This window comes from Mirounga angustirostris, unplaced genomic scaffold (genome assembly GCF_029215605.1).
Source record: "Mirounga angustirostris isolate CCGP_5_RB_7025 unplaced genomic scaffold, mMirAng1.0.hap1 SCAF_13, whole genome shotgun sequence".
In the NCBI taxonomy this organism is placed as follows: domain Eukaryota; kingdom Metazoa; phylum Chordata; class Mammalia; order Carnivora; family Phocidae; genus Mirounga; species Mirounga angustirostris.
The window spans coordinates 39,357,911-39,382,066 of record NW_026991721.1 but is presented as its reverse complement, the minus strand read 5'-3'; the positions used below and the strand labels follow the sequence as shown (position 1 = coordinate 39,382,066).

At 50.4% G+C, this 24,156-nt stretch overlaps 1 protein-coding gene across 1 annotated transcript in view; it reads right to left on the bottom strand.

Moving 5' to 3' along the window:
- Positions 1 to 20,652, bottom strand: part of ABCC8 (ATP binding cassette subfamily C member 8) — a 75,414-nt gene extending 54,762 nt beyond the window's left edge. The window contains exons 1-6 of the mRNA XM_045894054.3: positions 20,505 to 20,652; positions 19,079 to 19,220; positions 14,369 to 14,490; positions 8,766 to 8,932; positions 6,856 to 7,098; positions 5,777 to 5,965 (exon numbers count right to left, since the gene is read on the bottom strand). Of these exons, the coding sequence (XP_045750010.1) occupies positions 5,777 to 5,965; positions 6,856 to 7,098; positions 8,766 to 8,932; positions 14,369 to 14,490; positions 19,079 to 19,220; positions 20,505 to 20,652 (1,011 nt within the window). The remainder of the gene's footprint in view (positions 1 to 5,776; positions 5,966 to 6,855; positions 7,099 to 8,765; positions 8,933 to 14,368; positions 14,491 to 19,078; positions 19,221 to 20,504) is intronic.
- Positions 20,653 to 24,156: the final 3,504 nt, after the last annotated feature.

Below are 24,156 nucleotides of genomic sequence, written 5' to 3'. Positions count from 1 at the left end.
CTTTTTCCTAGAGTCAGAAATTCCTGGATCATTGGATACAGAGCTTTCTGATGGTCTGATGCTACAAAAGATCTTGCCTCTCATTTCAACTGGGCCTCCTCAATCAGCCCTTACTGCTTCATGGAACTTACAGCTATCTCTCCCTGGCTCTGTGGGACAGAAGTCTTTTCCTTTTGGGGACAGCAGGAAGCAGGCACAGTGAGACAATTAAAGTCTCCTAGAGGAAGGCCTACCAAGGCCTGAAGTCCCCGACTCTGGCTCATTTATCAAAGTACCAGAGGGAAAGGCAGAGGGAGAAGGAAGGAGGTGCGTGGGGGGGGGGGGGGCGGGGGGGGGGCAGAAGCAGCAAAATGGACCTTAAAATGAGGCTGCAGGGGTTGAGACCTGACCTTGCAGGGAAGGAAGGGGCAGGACACAGTATTTCTCAGGTGCAGAACTCCATCCTCGCAATACACCAATGAGAATACCATTATGAGCCTAATTTTATGTACGAGGAAATGGAGTTTCAGCATGGTTATGTGGCTGCCTCGAGGTCACATGCTGATAAGGCAGAACACATGAACATGAACAGGAACCTGTGTGATGCCCAAAACATCCCTAGATCCACTACCTAAGCCTCACCCGGCCTCTTGACCTCGAGTCTCCTATTGTCAGCTACAAGCTTGTGGGGGACAGACCCACGGCCACGTGGCTGGTTCTGGGTCAAAGATGAAGGCACATGGGCTTGGAAGACCTGGCCCTATTTAACACACTTTGGAATTCTTCGGTTCTACCATCTTCCACAGAGACCCACTTCTGGAGAATGGAGTCCATTATGTTAAAGCAACAAAGCACATCCTGGGAACTTACCCCAAAGGAAATCATTTAACATCAGGAAATGAAAATGCTCTATCCCTGGGTTACAGCAGAGGGAGAGGTGAAAAGCCATGTCCATGTGCATCCATAGGGAATGGTTGGGTATATTCTGATGCTCATGGGAACACTGACCGCTACGAAAGCTCTCGAGTGTGCCACGCATGTGCTGTCTCACGATGATCAGAAAACACGTGGGCTGGAGAATGTGGACTCGAAAAATCACCTGATCATATATGTTGGTTAGAGTATGGGTGGTATTTGTTAAATACGCTCATTATTTGTACATTTTTAGCAAAGCAACTAATTCCTTTTTCACAGCTTTAAAGGCAAAACCTTGACCCTTTCCCCCGACAACACACATACTATTGGGGCAGAAACTCTATTTCTTTGGATCAACTTCTTGTGGCCTATTAAGATGAAAATCTCCCTGCAGGTCTAAGTCATTAGGGTGTTATTAGATCTCTCTTCAAAGAGACAGCTTAAAAGAGATGGAGCCCAGAATAGCTAAATTTTTACTAAGAAGTGGGTACTAGACTAGCCAAAGGGACCCGGGGTCCTGCCCAAGGAAGGCAGGCCCTGGGAAGCTTTAAATGGGTGTGAGGGCATGGACATTGCCCAACACTTTGAAGGCTGGAGAGAAAAGGCCAAGGACCTACAACTGGACATCTGGTGGGAGTTAAATGCTTTGGAAGATCAGATGCCCTAGTCTCACACTTTCACAAGCTCTCAGGGAAGTGTTTGTTTCCAGGGGTTTCCAGGCTCAATATGTATTTTAAATTAATCAGTGCATATGCTCTTCCTCTCCATCTGCTTTCTATAGAAGTTATACAGTTGCCCATTTTGCAGTTGAGCTGGTTCATTCCACAGGTAGGACTAGAACCCAGGACTCTTGACTCTAACAGTTCTGACCCCCATTACCCTGCCTGGCCAGAGGTATGGCTGGAAAGCCCTCTTCCCTTGTTCTCTAGGGCTTAATGGACAGGGATCACGTGGGCTTTTGCTTCTTATTTGGGCAGGAGCCAGAAGTCAATTGCCCATAGGTCCCAGCCCTGAAAGGCCCTGGGAAAAAGCAATAACAACTACCTTTGACCACTCATGGACCAACGTACCCATCATCCATCTTTAACCATTTAACATGGTGGTTTAGAGCCTGGACTTAGATGTTAGCCGTATCTGAGTTTGAGTCCTGACTCGTTATATATTAGCTACTGTGTCCTTATGTAAGGTACCTCAATCTCCCTGAGCCTCAGTTTCCTCACTGTAAAATGAGGCCACAGCGGGTTTCCACCCAGAGAATTGTTGTGAGAATTCAGTGTAACAATGCAGGTAAAGGTATCTAGTAAGCATAAGTGCTCAGCAGGTGAGTGCTTCTGTATAATTCCCTGAATACTCATGTCTCCTGTGCCCCTGAGTGTCAGACATGGAGCTGGGTGCTGGGCACAAGGAGGTCAGATAATGCAGTCCCTGTCTTCAGGGATTCAGGGTTGAGTTGGCAAAGAGACAAGGGGAGTTTGATGCTGCAAGCCCAGGCTATTACGGGAACACAAAGGAGGGGCACCTCATCCAACCAGAGGGAGTCTTCTTGGAGGAGGTGACATCTAAGCTGAGTCTTGGGGGCTGAGAGGGGCTAGTGAGATGAAGGGAGGCATGCCAGCCCAGAGCAGCTGCATGGGCATTGTCATGAAGAGACCAACCCACATACTGACATCACAAAGTCACAGAAATGCATATCAATTTACACCAGTCACCCACAGTGACAGCTACAAATGCGTGTACCCAAATGAAGACATAGACACACATGGAAAAAGAGAAACCAAGAGACACAGGACAAATAGAAGGACATACACACAGAATTATAAACGGTTCCCAGGAGAACCCATTCAGAAACAAACACTTTCACACTCACGAACCCACACACGTTTCCCCTCTGAAGTTAGAGGCTTTTGGAAGCTTTGGCCCTCAGACCAAAGCCCTACTGTTCTTTCTCTGCTCAGCTGACAGCCTAGAGCAGAGCTTGGCAGTTCTTTACGAATCCAGTTCCCTTGCCCTGCAGCCAGATCAGTGGCATCCTTGGCAGGTGAGAGACTGTGGGTGGGGGTTAGGCTGGAGAGGGGGCTGGAGAGAGAGAGAGGTCATGGGCTGCACCCAGCCTGGGTCTCAGCTTTCCCAGGGGAGTGGCAGAGGAGACAGGAGTGTGGAATTAAAGAAGAAATGATGTTTGTCCTCGCGGATTCCAAGGGCAGTGTGATTCTTGCCAACTGTGAGTGTCCTGGAAAGGGAAGACAGGACAGGGCGGCCACTGACAATGAAGTAAACAATGGTGCCCTGCTGTGCGGTCTGAGCAGCACGGATGGAGGCTGAGCCCAAAGAAAGGCTTTCTTACAGAGGGCTGCTCGTGAAGAGCTTCCTCGTAGGTTCATAAAGACCAGAACAGCACCTGTCTCTGGGTGACAGCTGCTGGGAGGCAGGGGGATGAACCAAATGACCTCAGTAAATGACCCCTCTCCCCCATTTTCTGGAGCCGGAAGCCCAGATGAGAAGCCATATCCCAGGCAACCACACGATTGAGGATTCTTTGTTGCTGACACTGGAGACTTATATTTACTTTCACCTCTCGTTTCAATGTCTGTAATTTGCTGATTGCCTTTGGGCTGCAGGAACAAATATTAAATCTGATAAGGCCTGCTGCCACTGAGGCAGAGCCATCTGTCTCGGGGATTTACGAAATCACAAAGAACCAAGACAAGAGCGTTCCAATAAGAGGGCAGTAAATCCCAGGGCTGGTATACAAATAAAGAGAAAAGAGACGTTCAGATGAACCACAATTCTAAGTGTTGTTCTCCCTACCTCTTTGGCACATCCTGCCTCAGAGTTCTCTCTCTACGAGAACCCCACCAGAGTTTTGGGAAACACAGGAAGTGGACAATGGTGTGAACAAGGTGAGAAGGGCTCTGGCCAGTGTCGCTTCCCTCCTGATAGTTGCAGCGGGCTCTTGCTTCTGTGGGATTATCAGTGTAGAATATTCTGGAGTCCTCTACGGTCAGACTAGAACTGAAGGAGACACTCTTGTAGACAAGAGAAGCCGCCCTTTCCTCTCTCCCTTTTTGGGCCAAGTACAGTTCAGAGGCTCAAAAGCCATTAAGGTCTAAACAAGCAAGAAGAGTCCTCACATTCTTGTTGAACTAGAAATCTGCCCATCTGAGCCTGGCTAACTCCTGTCCCATGCAAATACTTGTTCCTTTATGAAGCTGTCCATGACCACTGGCTGAGTTAGTCACTCCCTCTTCCCACAGTTCCCTGGATATACGCCCTAATAGCAGTGTTTAGAAAATCTTTTATTTGGATTTCTCTCCTCCATTGGATTTCACAGTCCTCGGAGCCAGAGGTGATGGCTTGATAATAGAGAGTTCTAGTGCCCACACTCTGGAGTGAAAGAGACTTGGACTCAGATCCCAACTCTGTCACAAAGTAGCTGAGAAACCCTAGGGAAAGTTACTCTCTAACCTCTCTGTGCCTCAAGTCCCTTGTCTGTAAAATGGGGATAAAATACCTACCCCGTGAGTTGTATGGTATATGAATTATATATATCCCAATAAAGCTATTACCAAAAAAAAAAAAAAAAAAGTACTTACCCTAAAAGGTTGTGTTAGGCGTGAAAGGAGACAGCACGTGGGTAACTCCCACAAGCAGCCAGGCATGCATTAATTGGTCAGCACGTGGTTGTTATTATAGTTAATAGGCCCCATCATAACCACTGCCTCTGGATTCCCACAGCCCAACCCGGGCCTGGCACACAGTAGGGTTCGATAAATGTTTGCTGAATAAATCAGACAAACAGACTTGGAGTGTCTCATATTCCTGACCAGAAGTGCTCAGCTGGTTAACTGTACCCCTGGGAAAAATTAATATAAACCTCCCGAGGATTAAATGCTCTCTGCAATCTTAGAGCCAATGAGATGAATAGTGTGACACAAGGGAGTGTCATAAATCATTAAGATCTCTAATTGGCAATTCTCAGCCTCATTTTCGGACTGTTTGTGGTTAAAAGTTTATAATGATATTCCTGCTGGGAAAATAAAACTCTGAGTCTTGTTAGAGGTGAACAGTTCTCAATTTTGTGACCATCTGAACCTGCATGGCGGCAAAGAAACAGAGGAAGGAATTAAGTACCCCACCCCATCCCCAGAGTGGATGCTATTGCCCCAAGCAGGGAAAATAACCCCCCAGAAAGATTTCCTGCCTCTTTGGTCCAACACATTTCAGTCTGTAGCATCTTTAAAGCTGCAAAGGCCATTAGATACCATCTAGTCCAATGAGTTTGAAGTATTTTTAAGACATGGAATCCTTTTGTCAAAGAATTTTTAATGGGAAAGTCCAACATATTCATAAAACTGGGGCAGCTTTGCGTGAAATCTGGAATTGGGGGGAGAAGCCCATGGAGGATTCCCTTGCCCCTCACCCCCAACAGCAGCCTCCAAGATGCACCTGTGGAACCTTGGATGCCAGAATATACAGAACTGAAGCAGTCAGATCATGAGAAGTTATTTGGAGTCTACAAAGATGATGTAAACGAAAGCCAACATATTCAACAAATCAGAGAGGCCCTAGACGCAGAGTAAACAAATGCACTTCCTACAACTTTCTGAATGACTAATACCTGGGAGAGGTATTATGGCAGTGATGACATGGTGAGGAGAGCAGGGCACCGTAAGTCTTCCTGGGGCACCAGCTTGCCTCCTGGCATTTCTGTTAACCGGATGCAGAGCATCTTCTAGAGGGAGATATTGCCAAGGGCTTTGTGCCAGTGTGGGGAGCTGACCCAGAGCAGCTGACGTGCACACACGTTGACCTCTTGCACATTCTCACGTACAAGGGAAAATCTTCCAAAGGGAAGATCTGCTCTCCCGCTGGGGTGACCTACCTTGGGCTGGGAGACACGGTTCTCTTTCCCAAGGTGGTCCACAATCCCGAAGATGCACAGTGGCCCGGCGAAGCCCAGCAGGTCAGCCAAGATGCGGAAAGTGCTGCTGAGGACCAGGCGTCTCCCGAAGGCGTGGCAGAGCGCCTGCCAGATGGCCCGGGCCCCCTGCGTGCTCTGCAAGTCCTTCTGCTGCCCAGCGAGAACCCACGGCCAGGTCAGAAGGGCTGAGGGCCCGTTCGCGGCAGGGCCCGGCCTCCCAGGAAGTCCCTGGCTCCTACTGCCTGGGGAAACCCAGTGGCCATATTTGCTGTAAACAGGTGAACTCCAGAAGAAATCACTGAGTCACCAAGTGCACAGTTAGGTGGGCCCTATCAACACCAACATGGTCCAGATGGGGAAACTGAGGCCAGGTGCTCGATCAAGGTCACACAGCTGGTCAGGGACGATGTGATGAGCACAGCACTGCAATGAGGAAGTGGCAGGTGGCACCCTCATTCGTCACCTGCGACTGCATCTGCCTCAGTGTCTCCCCACTGTGCTAGCACAGAGGCAGTGAGGGAACATGGGACTGGGAGTTGGGAGATTGGTTCTGCCACCTACCAGCTGTGGCCCAGCTCTGGGCAGGTCACAGCCTTTCTTGGGGTCTCCGTTTCCATGGCAGTGAGTTAGGGAGACCCCTGCCTGGCTCAGCTTAAGAGTTCTTAGAAGTATCAGGCCACTAAATCCCCCCTTTAAAATGGGTGAAAATTCCCACCTTTCTCATCACTGAGCTCTAGAAGGAAGAACTTAGGACATGAGGGAATTCAGTGGGGTCACTTCCCTTCTCAGGGCCTCAGTTTCCCCCATCTGGACAATGAGGGTGTTAGTTCAGATGACCTAAATTGTAAGGGCTGTTCTAGCTGGGACCGTCCTATGAACCTTAACTTCTGGATTTGTCCCCGGTTCTCTGTGTAACTTATGCAAGCCTCTTCTCCTCAGTGGGCCCTACTGGGGGTTTGACGTGATGCCTTCTGAGGTCCCCATCTGTGACTCTAACCTGGAGGGAGGGGAATGGATGGTGTGGCAGGGCCCCCACTGACCGCTTGGGTGTCGAAGGCCTCACAGAGCCGCTGGTAGTTGGTGAGGGCCCTCATGGCAATGGGCAGCTTCCCAATGGCTCGGAGATCGATGGGCTTCTTATGGGCAGTCTTGATGAAAGCATTCATCCACCAGTAGGTGCCTTTTGACAGCAGGTTCACAAAGGGCTGCAGGAAGCGTACCCCCAAGTCCTGTAGGTCTTCAGGGGGCTTCACCTCCCTTGGTGATTTGAAGAAGATATATCTCTGTGGGGCACATGGGTCACCGGGGACAGGTAAATGCAACCTCTCACCCCTCTCCACTTTGCCCCAGAAAAGATCTGGAGTTGTGGCATCCCATCCTTGACCCTGACCTCTAACATTTGGGGCTATCTCTTGCCTAGTCCCAGGAGAAGGATCACTCCGCACATCTTGGCTACCAGTGCCAGGGCCTCCTGACTTGTAACTCTTCCTTGAGGTCTACTCTGAATCCCCTTGGCTGGGTTGGGTTGGGTTGAAGTTGGATTGGGGAAGAGCAGAAATCTCCCATATACCATATCACAGATCTGAGGACATGACCATGTTTCATGTAGGGTTTGCAGAACGTGGAGTCATGCAAACCTTGGCTCAAATCCTGCCTCCTCCACTTACTAGCAAGGTGTCTTTGGACAAGTTCTCATCTCAAATGTTTCCTTGTCTGAAAAGTGGGTGGTAGTCACATCCCTGGGGTGCTGTGAGGGTCATTTGAGGCAGGGAATGTAGTTGGCCTTCGTACCCTGTACATAACCAACTAAAACAGGGGTGTCAGAGAAATGCAAATTCAAGTAGTACTTGATACTCATCACCCCAAATGGGGCTGGACCATTGCTCGTTGGAGGCAGGGAGAGGGTTTTCTTATTCATTGCTGGTAGATTATAGCCTTTCTGGAAGGTGCTCTGCAACACTGATTGACATTTAAAATACACAGACCATTTGAACTAGCAACTCTGCGCCCTGGACTCTCTCCCACAGAAATAAAAGCAGCGATACATAAAGATATAAGTCTGTTTAATACACCATTATTTGTGAAGGCAGAAACTTGGCAATGAAGTGAAGGCCCATCAATTGGGTAATGGCTGAAGAAATTATTGCTCATCTACTTGATGGAATATTATGCAGCCATTAAGAAGACTAAACTAGCCATACCAGACTTGGAGAGTGTCCTAAGAGATAGCTGTTGGGTGAGGAAAACAAGATGCAGAAAACTGTGTATAATATGATCCTATTTTTATAAAATGAATATTGAGAGGAAAAACTTTTGTATGTGTTGAGAAAAAAGAACCTTAAATAGATACATGAATATGGTATTCTATTAATAAAACCAAGAGTGGAAGGGCACATATGAGGTTGCTAATCTGGGTTACCTGGGGAGGGAAAGGTCCAGGGAGTGTAGGGTAGGGAGAGGGGAGAGAGGGAAAGGGGGTAAGCAAAAATGATAATGAAACAAGACAAAAGACATGTATGCAGCCACATTTACTCATTCAGGTATATGCGTAACTATATGAATACATTAAAATAACTCCTCTCCCCCAAAACAATACCACCACCACCACCAACAGAGCTCAGAGAAACCAGTACTCGAAGCTCTTTTCCCTCTCTATGGGATTAAACACAGAATCTTTCAACCTTGGTTAACACTTCCTATCACTTCCATTCCCTCTGGGAGCTTGGGGTAGAGGGCAGCTGGACCAGACAGAATGTTCCTCTCGAACCTCTCCCACTGGTCTCAACTCCCCTTTGGGGGCCGCTAAAAGAGGCTGACTCCTTCTAGGGCTCAGCTAAGAAGCAGGGTGGGGGGCCCACACCCAGGGGCAGAACACTGATTGGAAGCTCCACCCTGGCCCAGGTGTGTCCTGAGGTGGGTGGCTGGGGTGGCCCAGGAGTGGCCTGCTTACCCTCACCCTGATGACATTGACCTCCACCAGGAGCAGCATCCCGTAGAGAATCACCAGCAGCCCCGTGAGGCAGAAGCGCAGCTGTGAGAAGCCGATGGAGTGGTCATAGAACTTGACGAACTTGATGGTCTTGGTGATGAAGGCCAAGGTCCAGTAGACTAGCAGGGCTGCAGGCGAGAGCACGTGTGTGCGATTCGCACGCATATGCACTCACATGTGTGCAAGGGTGTGGGAGAGAAGGGGAGACAAGAAGTGTGTCAGGGAGGAGGCATGTGTGTGAGTGAATAAGCCAACGTTATGGGTGTGAGTGCACATTTCTGAGTAAAGGGCTGTGTGTGTGAATCTGTACGTGTGTAATTTTGAGCTGGCGTACATACATTAAAACATCCATGATGGGTATGTTCAAAACAGTAACAATCTTGTAAGTCAAGCTGTCTTGTAAGTCAGCCAAATTTCCCTTTACAGTAATTAATAAATTATTTTTTCGGTTTAAATCAGTTGCAGGTGCTGTGCCAAGTAAGCACTTTAAGTATTATCTCACTTATTCCTTACAATCACCTTGTGAGGGGAGAACTGCCACCACCCCGGACTGACCGGACGAAGGAAGCCAGGCTCAGGTAGCTGAGCGGTCAGGCGGCGGAACTGGGCCAGCCTGACCCGGAGCCCGTGTCCAGAGGCTCCATCCTATCACGGTTTGCTTGTGGGATTTCTAAGCTGGGAAGATCTTAAAGGTTCTTCAATCTGCTCTTTCATTTTATAGATGAAGCAACTGGGACCCCAAAGAGGATGTGAGCTGTCCAAGCTCACTGCACGCTTGAGTGTGCCCAGTCCAGAGCCCACGACAGCATGATGATGCTCTTGTGGAGCCTGGGGGCCCGCGGGGGTACAAACACGGAAGTCACAGTTCTGTGAGGCAGTGTGTATAGTCGTTAGAGCGGGACCCTGCAGCCAGACATACCTGGGCTCAGCTCCTGTACTTTAAGGGGTAAGCCATTTAACCCATTCAGGCCTCAGTCTCTTCACCCATAAAATAGGGATAATAATAGTACTTCTTCAAAGGGTGTTGTGAGCAATGTATGGAAAGCATTGGGCACAGTAGGCCTGGCACACGTGGGTGCTCTTTGGGTTTTTTTTAAGATTTTTTTATTATTTATTTATTTGAGAGAGAGAATGAGATAGAGAGTGCATGAGAGGGGGGAAGGTCAGAAGGAGAAGCAGACTCCCCGCTGAGCAGGGAGCCCGACGCGGGACTCGATCCCGGGACTCCAGGATCATGACCTGAGCCGAAGGCAGTCGCTTAACCAACTGAGCCACCCAGGTGCCCCAGTGGGTGCTCTTTGGATATCAACTGTTAATACTGTTATCATCTCCAGATTTTAGACCTGGGACCCTAAACGTCAGAAGCTAATCTCTAAATTCTCACCACCACCACCTGCTAATAAACCACTGCTAGCTGGCAAAAAGAGAAAGCAGCAATAACTAGTCCCCTTTTAGGAGACGCTTTAGCATGGACAGCTCCTTCCCCCTGGCTCCCTAGCGCCATATGCAGTCAAGATCAGCCTAAATCCCCTAGAGCTCCTCTCTGGTGGGACCATAGAGAAGGAGACACCTTCACTCTGCCCTCCATCCCTAGGTGGGCCTGGTCACGTGAATGCCAGGGCATCTCTTGGAGACCAAAGCTGGGGTCTGCCCAGGGCAAGGAATTAGGCCAAGATGGTGAACTTGCTCAGGGAGGGATGAATGCCATCTATCTCAGGTCCCTGGGTGAAGGCATTAGGATAGAGGACAGAAGCGTCTATTTTCTGTGCGCTGCCCGCCTCTGGCCCAGGAGTGGGAGGATAATCCCCTCAGCTTGGTGTGGTCCCCAGGTCACAAGGATCCCACAGCTGGAGGCCGTCAAGCTGCCTCCACACCTACACTCCCCCAGATAGAACCCAAGTCTCAGAACCTCTTTGGTTCTTCATGAGGTCACCTATGGGGGCCCAGACTTGAAAATATGCCTTACACAGGTCCTAACAGATGTGGTTTGATTTGCTCTTTGTGACAACCCTGTGACGTGGGCAGGGACTTACTATTCCTGTAGATAGAGAAACTGAGGCACGCAGAGGCTGAGTGTCATGTCCAAGGTCACACAGGGAGTGAGTGGTAGACCTAGGACTAAGCCCCAGGGCTATTTCCCCAGGGCCAGACATAGCAGCCCTCAGCCAAAGCTTAGCGCTTGACTGAGAGAAAAGCAGAAAAGGACGGTGGTATGACACAGGGGCTGCTGGTGAGGTTCAGGCTCTGAATTCCCCTTACCCCTGTGTCTTCCTTCCCCTTCTCCATACCCCACCTATTACGAGGTTCTGTCTCCTTTACCTCCTAAACTCCTGGGCCAGCTGGGTCACCATCCTATCTCCTGGGGGGCTGCCATCATATCTCCCCTTGAGAGCCTTCTCACGGTTTCCCCCACTTTCCTCTTGCCCGCCTCCAGTCTAGCCTCCGGAGCAATAAATCTGATCAAATATGAACTCACGCACTCATGTTCCTAACAGCATTATTCACAAGAGCCAAAAGGAGGAAGAAACCCAAGTGACCACTGATGGATGAATGGATAAGCAAAAGGTGGTATATCCGTACAATGGAATATTACTCAGCCTTAAAAAGAAAGGATAGTCTGACACATGCTACAGCACAGCTGAACCCTGAGGGTACTAGATTAAGTTAAATGAGCCAGTCACGGAAGGACAAAATAGTGTATGATCCCACTCACATAAGGTACCTAGAGTAGTCAGGTTCATAGAGACAGAAAGTAGAACGGTAGTTTTCAGGGGTTGAGGGGAGAGAAGAGAACAGGGAATTATTGTCTGATGGACACAGAGTTTCAGTCTGGGAAGATGAAAAGTTCTGGAGATGGGTAGTTTGGATGGATGGTGCGCAAAAATGTGAATGTTTTTAATGGCACTGAACTGTGTATTTAAAAGTGGTTAAAATGGTAAATTTTATGTTATATATAAGTTACACCCCCCCCACACACACACCCTAAGCCTCAATGCCCTTGGGATAAAGATCAATGCTTGCGTTGCCTGGTATGGTCCCCTTCTGCCACTCCAGCCTCCAAAATTCAGCTCTCTTCTGCTCTCTGCATTCCAGCCCCTGGTTTTCGTCCAGATTTCCTAACATGCTTCTCTTGCCTCAGGGCCTTTGCACATGCTGTTCCTCCGGCCCGCAACATTCTCCTCTCCCTTCTCCCAGTTAGTTCCTACCTATCCTTCAGTTCCCAGCTCGGATGTGACTTTTTCACAGAACATTTCCTTGATCTCATCTGGGGCCTCAGGACCAAAGTTATTTTGTGGGACAATGTAAGCCACATCAGGGTTCACCTTTCTGCAGGACTCCGGACCTGACCAGAGAGGAACCTTCTCAGGGGGCCAGCTGTTTCCCCAATACCCACTGCCCTCAATCCCTGCAGCTCATAGGGTGCATCATCTCTGCTTTTACCTGTTCTAGACTTACTGGTTCTATAGAGCAAAACTCTAACAAAGGGGAATGGAGGAAGTTAGTCCTTATTCTTTGGAGAAAGAATGGTCCATCTATGGGTGGTAATTTGTGCTTTAAAGAAAGAACATTATGTGCTTTCTGGAGAATGAGAAAATGAACTTGCCAGATGCCCAGACAGGATGTTTCTGGGGCACTGGTCAGCCAGGTCCTGGAGTTAATAAGGGGTTCTCTATATAGGAGGAGCTGCTTCAGAAGCTTCAGAAGAGGGAGGCTCTCTGCTGTCTGTGCCTATCATTTCTCTCCACTTGCTGCTCCCTAGTTCCCCAGCCACACTCTCATAGCATCACCCAGGTAGAGGATCCCCTGGATGATGTTGACGGAGCCCAGCTCCCACCTTACCCGGGAAGGCAGACCTGCGACTAGCTTGGAAAATACCCTTTGCCCGCTCATGACACCATGCTGTCTCTGGCCTAGCACAGAGTGTTCCAGACTCCAGACGTCAATTAGATGTTGTGACTCCTAAAAATCATAGCCTGACTTCATGATACACAGTCTGACCACAGCCTACCAGCCAGAGGTACAGCCCTGACCTTAGACAGGCAGATGGAGCCAAACATAGAGGCAGACCTCCAGATTTATACCTTTGGCCCAAGCAGTCTGAAGACCCTTAGACACACAGTCTCAGAAGAGGTTAAGAGCCTGCCTGTGTGCCAGACTCCTGGGATCTAAACCTGGTTTTGCCCTTGACTAGTTGGCAGACGAGTGTAAATCACTTAACCTCTGGGTCTCAATTTCCTGTTGTGTGAAGGGACGTAATAGTGGTATTGACCTCATAGTGTTGTTGTAAGGATTAAATGAGTTAATATATGTAAAATGTTTAGGAGCATGCCTGATGCATAGCAAGTGTTAAATGAAAGTTTGAGCTGTTACTTGTAACCTCTCTGAGTTCAGCATCCACATCTGTGGAATGGGGATAGCAACGATACCAATGTGGAGATTGTGGAGATCAAGTGAGATAATGCATGTGAGGAGCTTGGCACCAAGCCTGGCACACAGTACATGGTCAATAAACACAAACATTCATTGCTGTTGTTTCTGCCTGGGACCCCAGCCACACAATGTTGGAGGATCTAACTAGGCACTCCTTCTTGAATCTTTCTAAATGTTCACAGATTGCAGGCTCTAGTCTTGGGCTCTTTCTCTTCTCTCTCCAGGTGACCTCAGCTAGGCTCAAGCTTTAGATGCCACCTATAAGTCCCTGACCCCTGAATGTCTATCTCCAGTCCTGACCTCCCCCGAATGCCTGACTTATTTCTCTAACTGCCCACTTGACACTTGAGTTGGTTGTCTGAAACTCAACAGGTCCCAACCTGCCCTCACCCCCACCAACTCCCCAAACCCCAACCCATGCTCCTTTGCCATGTCCATTATTAACACCATCATCTGCCTAGGTGCTCAGACCCAAAGCCCAGGAGTCTCCCCTGTTCCTCTCCTGGCCCCTGACTTCATCTCCTACCATTCCTCCCCTTTCTTGGCTTTGCCCACACTGGCCTATTTGCCAAATTTGTTCCTACCAGAAGGCCTTTGCACTTGCTGTTCCAAAGGATGGAAAATTCTTCCCTGAAATATGTGCATGCTCTCTCTTACCAGAGATCTTTCCTGACCACCCTCTAGAGACAACAACATTGCCATCACTCTCAAACCCTTGCCTGGCTTTCTTTTCTTTTTTTTTTTTTTTTAATTTATTTATTTGAGAGAGAGCACATGAGAGGGGGGAGGGTCAGAGGGAGAAGCAGACTCCCTGCCGAGCAGGGAGCCCGATGCGGGACTCGATCCCAGGACTCCAGGATCATGACCTGAGCCGAAGGCAGTCGCTTAACCAACTGAGCCACCCAGGCGCCCCTGGCTTTATTTTCTTTGTAGCATCTTTCCTACCTATTTGTTTATTCATTGTCTTTGCTTGCCAGTCTCCTCCCACCAGGAGGCAGGGATTTTTTCCTCTCCCCTTCTGAACCTCTAGCTACCTAGAACAGTGCCTGGCATGTAGTAAGTGCTCAGCAAACATTATCTGGAGGAATGAATGAAGGTAACTATCCCTCTCCCGCCCCCTCCGGCTCCCCTACCTATCAGCAGCTTGGGGAAGTTGGAGGTCTCGATGTTGTGATAGTAGACCACGGAGGTGACAGCGGCCATGAATGCCATCCCAGCTGGCATGTACAGGTGGAGATGGCGGGATTCAGTCACCCTGAGATGGGGCAGAGGGAGAGAGAGAGAGAGAGAGAGACAGATTGGAGGTGGATGTGCCAAGTCCCCCTCATAGAGCAGCCCAGGCCCTGCGCTTAGGGCTCAGCACACAGTAGGGCCTCTGGATCATATGCACAGCTCCACTCCGTATATCGGCAGCTCTGCCCAGCCCGAACATACCCCAAACTTGTCCACTGGTTAGGGCTCCAGGAGTCCACACGAGAATGCTATGAGGGCTCAGTGTCCAGACTCTGGACCTCATGGCCTTCTCTCCCTGGGTTCATGCTTACAGAAGCCAGCATGGGGAAGCCGGCCTTGGCAGTCACAGCTGCAGAGCTGCACCTGGAACCTCCTCTCTGGGAGTGAACACAGCTGGGTTCCTGTCCCTGGGGTCCCTTGGGCAGTACAGGGGCCTGTCCACCACAACTCTCTCAGTGACAGCCCCATTTCCCACGAAGAGCATAGGTCAGCACTGGCCCCGGCCCCAGGTTATAATGACAACACCTGTAGTCAGTATTTACAGAGTATTTACCCTGTGCCAGGCACTCTTCTGGGCACGTGATGTATGTGAGCTCACTTAATCTTCATGAAGTCCCATGACGTCGGTACTCTTAGTCTCCTCATTTACAGTTTCCTACAGAAAGCAACACTCACATTGCTCAGCCTGGGACCAAAGGTCCCGGTGATAATGGCCTCAAGCCACTTTTTCAGCACCGCCCAGCCTGCTCTTCCTGCTGAAGCCATTTTGGGAGCCCCTCCAGTGATGCTCTTGCTTGCACTGCTCCTTCTATCCGGCACGCCAAGCATCCCTGCCCTTGAGCATCCCTCAAGAAGCTGACAGTAGGGAGGGAACAACCATGCTCAGAGCTAACTGTCTAACTAGGCAGTCTAGGGAAGTGATATTGCAGATGGACCGAAGGCTGAGAGCACAAGGAGCAAGCAGGCAGGCAAGTAAGGAAAACTTCACAGAGGAGGTGGCACCAGGCTGGACTTTGAAGGATGAATAGGAGTTCAACAGAGAAGGAGGGAGGACATGAGGAGAGCCACGCAGGGGCCCTAAGTAGTCTGGTAGGACTAGCGTATAGGTGTAGAGGCATTGCGGGCTGTTTATCGAATAACATGTTCCCCTTCTGCTTTGCTAAAAGAACCACAGGTATGTTCTAGCAGCAACGTGCCCAGCCTAGGGAATGATGGTGCTTGGTTCAAGCAGCCATGCAATTCCACACCCCTTTGCCAGTGATTGGTCTAAGGGTGGCCATATAATTCAATTCTGGCCAATGAGATGCAAAGGAAAGCCTGCAGAGGATGATATCCTGCATAAAGAAGAGGCATGTGGGAGCATGTCTCCTCTGCCCTTGCCTTCCTCCCTAAGTGATACCTGGAGCTAGGCAGCCATATTATAACCATGGGGAAAGATATGGCAGACACACAGAAAGATGGAAAGAGGCTGGATCCCTGATGACATCACTAAGTCACCAAACCAACTAGAGAGGCGACCTCTAAATTTCTTGTTAAATGAGACCATAAATGTTGATATTCTTTAAGCCTTAATTGGTGGATATTCTCAGCAAAAGACTTACACAGGAGGTACAAGGCAATCAGTCGCTAGTGGGGTCACCGGGAGCAACCAACACCCTGTGTAGGGGGCTTCCAAACTCCTGCCTTTGTACCCCTTGAAGTAAGTTTTTGAAAAACTCTATACTCCCACACACATTTTTAAGTGACATCTTAAATGTTATAACACAAGTTTGAATAAATTCATTTTTTGCAATAGGAGGGGGAAATGATAAACATTTGATATAATTAAATAAGATGAAGAATAACCAGAGTTGAAATAAATATTTCATGACATGACTTAACAAAATAGACTTTGGCTGCTTTACTGAATAATATACACTAAATTAGGTTAGAAATTAGGTAAAAGTTTTAAGTATGGGCTTTTTCCAGTGTATGGTGATCTAGGAAAACATTCTAGTTATATTGCTAAAAAAAGTGTTTCCTCTCTTAACTTGTACGGCTTTGGTTGTTCTACATTCAAAGCATCACACAAAAATCATACCCAAAGGAGAAGAGAGGAAACCCTACAAATTTTAAGATGCCTTAATTAATCAGTAAATGAGGCTTACCCTCAACTAAACTGGAGTTTGAAGACCACTGCTTTAACTAGTCCCCCCTGCCTCCTGCCCCCTACACTTCCAGGTAGGTCTGCAAACCCAGGCCAGGGTGGCCTGGGGGAGCCAAATGGCAGGATCTGTGGCTTCTCTTCCTGTCCGCTCCCTTCCTATGTCTTTTCTTCATGCTTGCCTGCCCAGGGGAGTGTCCCCACAGATGGAGACCAACAAAGACCAGGTGACAAGTGCCCAGTTCCAGAGCCAACCTGCCTGCTGGGGAGAGAATGGTAGTTTGCACTGAGCTGGGGGAGAAATGGGATACAGATGCAGCCCCCACAGGAGGGGTTGCTGACAGCAGGCAGGAGGGAGTCCCTGACCTGATTCATTCCAGTCTCCCACGTTCTGAGAATGTACTATTTGCCCAGGGCTCTGCCATTCCATTTCTCTACCCGGTCTGTGCTCTAATTTCATCCTCCATGGCCCTGTGAAGCGGGCAAGGCAGGGATGATGCTGATCATTTCACAGGTAGAGAAAGTAAGGCCCAGAAAGGTTGGGGTGCCTGGGTGGCTCAGTCGGTTGGGCGTCTGCCTTCGGCTCAGGTCATGATCCCAGCGTCCTGGGATCGAGCCCCACATTGGGCTCCGTGCTCAGTGGGGAGCCTGCTTCTCCCTCTCCCTCTGCCTGCCTGCTTGCCTGTCTGTCTGCCTACTTGTGATCTCTCTCTGTGTCAAATGAATGGATAGAATCTTCAAAAAAAAAAAAAAAAAGAAAGAAAGAAAGGCTGAGTGGCTGGTCCAAAGTCCTGGAGCTGGTAGGTGGCAGAAGCCCAGCAGATGCCCCAGGTCTATCTTCTCCACAGGTGGGGTGTTTTCCTCTCTGCCACCCCGCTAATTATAACCCAGTGAGAATTTTTGGCCTGAGGACTCATAGGCATCCTTCCCCTTTTGAGCATTTGTGCTGTTTTGGAAGGGGTGTCTAGATGGGGGAGGGGGGTGGACTTCTCGCCTGCTAGTTATGTGGGGTAGCAGGCATTCTGGTCTTCTTGCTGGTCTGGGGGACTTTGATAAGCAGGAGGAGCCCCAAGGCAAGCAGTTGTCACAGAGATTACTGCTGGAGCCAGCATGCAGGGACACTGGGGGTGGGAGGGTGAGGTACTGTGTGTGGGCTGGGGGATCCCATCCCCCTGCTGTCTGGCTGGCCAGAGTGGAATCAGGGCATAGTCTGATTCCAGCTCAGAGTGGTTGGACCTCTGATATTTTAGCCAAATGCCCTCCACCCCCCACCACCCCCTCGCCCAGGCAGTCACTGAGACTTCCTCCGTGAGATGGCGGCTTCATCTCCTCCTCCTCCGCACCCCTGCTGCTGACACATCATTTCCGGCTGCAGTTATCTCTCACCTAGACTACTGCAGTCACCTCCTAAGTGCTGTTTCTACCTCCAGCCTCTCTCTGCCTCCAGCCTGCCCTGGAAACCCCTCATGCTGCGCTGACCATGTGCCTCTTCTGTTCCAAACTGCAGACAAAATCCAACCCAGACAGCCTGGCATTCGAAGCCCTTCTAGAGATGCCCCAACCCCATCTCCAAGTCCCAGCCACCATCACTCCCCTGTATGTGTTTCACGCTCCAGCCCCCGTGCACTGCTCCCACCCCAACCTTTCCTCCCCCTGCCTTTATTCCTCCCCCCTCCTGCCTCCCTGGCCCTCTTTCTCCGGACTCCTCTGCTGTCCGAACCCTTGTCACCCCTCCAGACTCAGCTTAGAAGCCCCCTCAACCCAGAAGCTTGGTCAGCCCTGCCTTCCTGTCCCCTCCCAGAGTTCTTGCTTGTACCATTATTTCACTTATGCTCTTACGGAGCCAATACATGTCTATGGAGCTTCGTCGTGTGCCTTGTGCTGTGACAACAAAGATGAATTAAACCCAACTCTGAGGCCTTTCTCACTCAGCGGGAGACAGTTTTGCAAATAGACATAAACTTTAAATACAGTATGATCTGTGTAGTGGCAGGGGTGTGAGGAATGTGCTGTGAAGCCTGGAGGAAAGGTGGGTGACGGGAGGCCTTGGGAATGAGGCTAGAGACAGTGGGGGGTGCTGACTGTGAGGACCCCACATGCCAGGCTGAGCGCCTGGGACCCTGAAAACAACTGGGAACCAAGGAAAGGTCTTCAGCAAGAATGATTTTTATTCTTTCGAAGAAGGCAACTCCAAGAGTTGGGGCATTCTAAGAAGCTCTAGGATTGTTTCACTGGGTCTTGGCGTGAGATCCATATTCCTTCTACCCTGCTACACGGAGGCCAGGGCCTGGGTCTCACCTGTGTCCAGCACTTGGCACAGAAAGCCTGACACACAGGAGATGTTAGGTCAACAGCTGCTGGATTTATGAGCAAATGTTACTGCCTCCTTGGAATGCAGGTGAACTGGGGTGTCCCCTGGCCTTCCAGGAAGCACCCTGGGATAGATCCACTCTCCTGAGACACTCACCCATCAGACAGGATGCCCTCTGCGATTTCACACACCAGGACGAAGAGCAGCATGAAGGTCAGGATCCAGCGCAGGTTGTGCCCAGGGAAGTGCAGCCACGTGCTATGGTGGATGTGTACCTTGGAGCTTTGACTGCCCCATCCTGCAAGGAGAGGCAGGAAGAGGTGGGAAGCCTGGCTCACTAGGAAGGGGTGCATGAACCCCAGGAGGGTGCTTAGGTATGGGGTCCGCAGTGGGGAGTGTATCCATTTGTACACCTGTGCACGAGAATGCCCAGGTCTGGTACATGTGACCTAAATGTCCCAGCATGAAGCCTGGATCCATGCAGGCCCACCTACGCAAGTACTCATTTTCTATGCTGACCTCTCGTCTGACAAATTATCATGTAAATAAACCATTTATTTGAGAACAGAAGTGTAAATGCTGGTACAATTTCTGATACACATATAAGCATAAGTTACATATGCTTCCTCCCAATTTCTAATTGTTCGTCTTTGTCAATAACTACTAGCATCTCTGCCTGTGCAGCATCCTTCCCTTTTTAATTTTGTGACAATCTTCCCTTTCTTCCCAAAAGCTGTATATGAATTTTAAAATTTGCTTTTTTTTTTTCCTTAACTAGAGTGAATTAACAAGTTTTGCAGAGGCGGGGGATGCGGTATGAGTTGACAGAGCTCTAGGCAGCTTGGAAAATTCAAGGTCTGAAAGAGAGATGAGGGGGACCCCCAGTGAAGAGGCATGTAGGCTGGTCCTGGCAGTGGTGGCCAACTTTGCAGAAGGCTTTCAGGCAGGGACGCTGACCCAGGTGGGATAGCAGAGGAAGGGGACCCAAGTCCCTAGCTCCTGCCTCTCCTTGCCCAGGGCGCGAGGGACGCCCCCCCCCCCCCCCCCCCCCCGGGGACGTCAGAAGCTACTGACCACTGTCTGGCCCAGCCCCGGGAAGCGCAGGGGTTCACAGGGCCGCCATCCCGGCTTCTGAGGCCAGGCTGCGCTCCTCCCTGGGCCCAGCTTCAGCTGACAGGGAGGGTGCCTTGGGGAAAGGGTGTCCCGGCTCCCTACACAGCACTACTGGGGGTACAGCCCGAGACCCTCCCGACCTTTCCAGCGCCTACAGAAACCTCTGCTTTTCCGGTTCTCCATTTCAGCTCTGGCTCTGCGGTAGAAAACTTGGGGGTTCCCTGGGTCCGGAGCGTCCGCTGTGTTTGGTGCGGGTTCGCGGGCACCTCGGGGTGGGGGTGAGGGGATGGGCGGGTGTGTGAGGGCGGGGACCGCGGGGTAGAACACAAAGCAGGGGACCCGGGGAGGGAGGCGAGCGGCGGTCGCGGGCCCGGAGGGGCACCGAGAGCAGTGCGGCGCGCGGCGCCGCCTCCTCCTCCTCCCTCCCCGCCTGTGCCCTCCCCTCCTCCGCCGCTCCCGGCGCGCTCACCGATGAAGAGGATGGGGAAAGTGATGAAGAGCAGGAAGACGTGCGGCACCACGTTGAGCGCGTCCACGAAGCAACCGTTGTTGAGGACGCCCTGGTCCACCCGGTAGGCGGCCGAGTGGTTCTCGCTGCCGCAGAAGGCCAAGGGCATGGCGGCGCGGGCGCGGGCGCGGGCGCGGGCTGCGGCTGCGGCTACGGCTGGCTCCACGCGCCTCCCGCGCCTCTGTCCCTCGCCGTTCGGCGCCCGGCCGGGCAGTCAGGCCCCCGCCCCACGCCCGCGGCCCCGCCCCACCCCGCCGGCGCTCCCGCTCCCCCCCCACCGCGCCCTCGCTCCATTACCTGCCCGGCCCGGGGGCGGGGGGTTGGCCCGGAGCCGGAGCGGCCGGGCCGCGCGGGGCCCCCGCTTTCCAGCTGTGGCGGCCCGCGAGCCCAGATGTGCTTGGGGGCGCTTTGAGGGCCCGCTGCGCGCGTGTGCTGGAGGAGAGAGGGAAGGCAGGCTGGGTGGGTGGGCACGCTCGAGTCTGGGTGGGAGGGGGTGGGCAGAAGAGAGGAGGGTCCGAGTGAGTCCCCAGTGGGCGCGTTGGGATCTGGAGTGCGAGCTCACTGCCTCAGGGCCGAGATGTGGGCTCACCTGGACTTGGCGAGGGTGGATGTATTTAGATCAGAGGGTCCTAGTGGGGGCAGAGTGGGGCAAGCCCTCACCCCACACGGATAAGAAAAGCAGTGAAGATCATTACCTTGGGGAACACTTGGCATATTTTTCAAAAGTGGTCCCACTCGCGGGGCGCTCATGGGTGCTTTACGGTGTATCCAGCGCTTTCACAAAGGGGAACTCTCAACACTCCTGCTAAGTACAGGTTATAATTTCTCCCATATTTCTGATGAGGCAGTGAGGCTCAGGGAGTTTACCTGACTGACCCAAGTTCTCACCGCCAACAAGTGCGGAAGCATAACTGAACCCAGCTCCTCAGATCCCCTCTTTCACCCCCCACCCATCTCCCTCAGGCATGCATCTAATACATTAGAACATGCCAGCGACTGTCAGGTGAATGGGTAGAATGGGTCCCTGCCCAAGGCTGAAAAAGAGGCACTTATGGAATTAAACCCAGGGAAAGCAATGGGAGGCAGCCAGGAGGGGTGGAAAAAGAGAATATCACCCTCAGCTGTCTTCTTAACCTGATACCAGTAGGCATGAGGAGTTCAAGAACCTGGTGGAATTAGAAAGACAATGTAATGAATTCCTACACCTTTGGAGAGATTCTCACAGGTCCCTGGCCAAAAAAAAAAAAGTGTACATCCTATGAACAAAGAAGGGAAAAATGGGATTTTAGTTTGGATTTTAGAAGAATTCCCTGAGTTAGGGATATGGAGAATAAATACACACGTTCTCAGGGGTAGGGGGACACCAAGGGAAGCTCTTTCAGCCCTTTTCCTAGGATTTGAGGCTCCTAGCCTTTATAGGATGCTGTCAGGCAAGGGCTCAGCTCTGCCTCAGGCTCTGGGAGAGGGGAAAGCGGAACCGGGCACCCTGGCAAAGGGCAGGTGGGATTGGGTGAACAGCCTGGGGAGAGCAGAGCTCAGGGTCCTAAGGTCTCTGATAGTCTCTGACTCTGGAATGTCCCTGAAGCCACAAGATGTTTCCTGCAGTATCTGCCAAAATAGTGAAAACTTAGTGGCAGCACCAGCAGCAGGAGTTAATCAATCTGGGTGATTGATACAGCCTCTGAAAAGGTGATTGCTGAATCCGTGTAGACAAGCGGGGAAAAGTTAAGAGATAATGCCAGGTGAAAAACCAGGAAACAAAATTGTGTGTGTCCTGTGATTATAGCCACATTAAATATGTATGTTTGAATGCAAGTCTGCCGGGGAAGCTCAGAAATGGAAATGGCTATGACGTCAGAGCCGAGTGCGGTGTATATTAGCTACCATTGCCCTTTATTACTACCGTTATTACCATTCTCTTTCTGTAAGAAGGAGATGACCACAGTTTAGAGACAAGAGACGATGTGCCCATGGTCACCTAAGAAGGTTTTTTTTTTTTTTTTAAGTTTTTTTTTGTTGTTGTTCCAAGTTTTTTCTTCAAACTTTCTGTGAGGATGCCATTTTATTTTTGTAGCTGCAATTTCAGTTTTTCACACTTTCAGGAATGTTATTTTTCCTTTTAGGGGTGATTATATATGTATTTTAAAAGAACAAGTCCCCAGTGCTGGCTCTACCACTGCTAGTTTGTGTGATGTGGGACAAGTTATTTATTCTGTGCATTGATTTCCTCCTTTCTAAATGAGGAAGATAATAATACACACCGCAGAGGAGTAAAATGAAATCACAGGTATAAATATGCTTTGTAAACCAGGAAGATAGTCCAGGCTACTTCCTCCTCTGGGGGCCCACACCTGGGACACCCTTAGTCCCTGAAGGTTATCTAGTGGTCTCTCCTTTCCTTGACATTCAGCTTGGCACAACCCACACACTTTGCTCTTCCAGGCCATTTGACATAAACAAAAGACCAGGTCCAACCCAAGCTGGACCCACGTGTAAAAGACTTAAGGGATCATCAGCTGGGACCAAGAGTGTTGGTGGAGGCGGCACCACGTTTGCTATCTCTAGCACAAACCTGCTGTGTGACTGTGACCATATTCCAACCTTCCTGTACCTAGCTTTATAGAAGGATACCCATCACACTGCCCACCATGCAAGTGCTAGAGTTATTTTGGGAAGTGTGGAGTCAGGTGCACAAGGAGGCATGGAAGAGCTTCTGCTGTAGCATGTATTATAATCTTGGAAACAGTTCAAATGTTCATCAGTAGAGGGCTGATTAAAACAAACCAAACAAAAAACACGGTAATATCCATACTGTTGAATACCGAGATAGTACAGAGAATACAGTAGGGTTATATATCCTGACATGGAAAGATGTCCAAGGCATAGATTCGAGCAGCCTGTGTAGCACGAAACCATTTATTTCTACAGCAGGAGACACAGAGCTACACATATCTCTGTGGGGAGGCGCTGGGTCTCATGCTTTCCCACTTCCAACAAGCCGGCAAGCTTCTGATGCAGGGGACCAGAAGAAGGGCGGGCACCAAAGAGCTAGCTCCGAGCAAGGGAGCAAAGGTATTCCCCTTTGAGAATTCTCAGCCTTCCTCCCGACAAAATGGAAAATCTGGGATGGCTTTCAGAGACCTGGATTCTTGCACCCACGTGTCTACTGGGTGGGTGTGGCCACAGGCAAGGCTCCTCCCTTCCTTTGTGCAGGGAAAGGGTTGGAGCAAACCTTCAGAAAAACTGCCTTCCGGCCCCGATGTTCAGGCTTTAGTACCCTGTCTTTTTTTTTTTTTTAAGATTTATTTATTTATTTGAGAGAGAGAGATCGCGTGCGCGCGCGCGAGCAGGGGGAGGGGCAGAATGAGAGGGAGACCAGCAGATTCTAGGCTGAGAGTGGCGCCTGAGGTGGGGCTTGATCCCAGGACCCTGAAATTGTGACCTGAGTGGAAATCAAAAGTCGGGGGCTTCATCGACTGAGCCACCCAGGTGCTCCAGTGCCCTGTCTTTATCTGGCTAACCAGGTGTGTCAGTGCCCATGGCAGAGGGGGTCATCAGGATGATAATGGTGACATAACAGAGTGGGGTGATATTTCAAGAAATTAACCCTTTC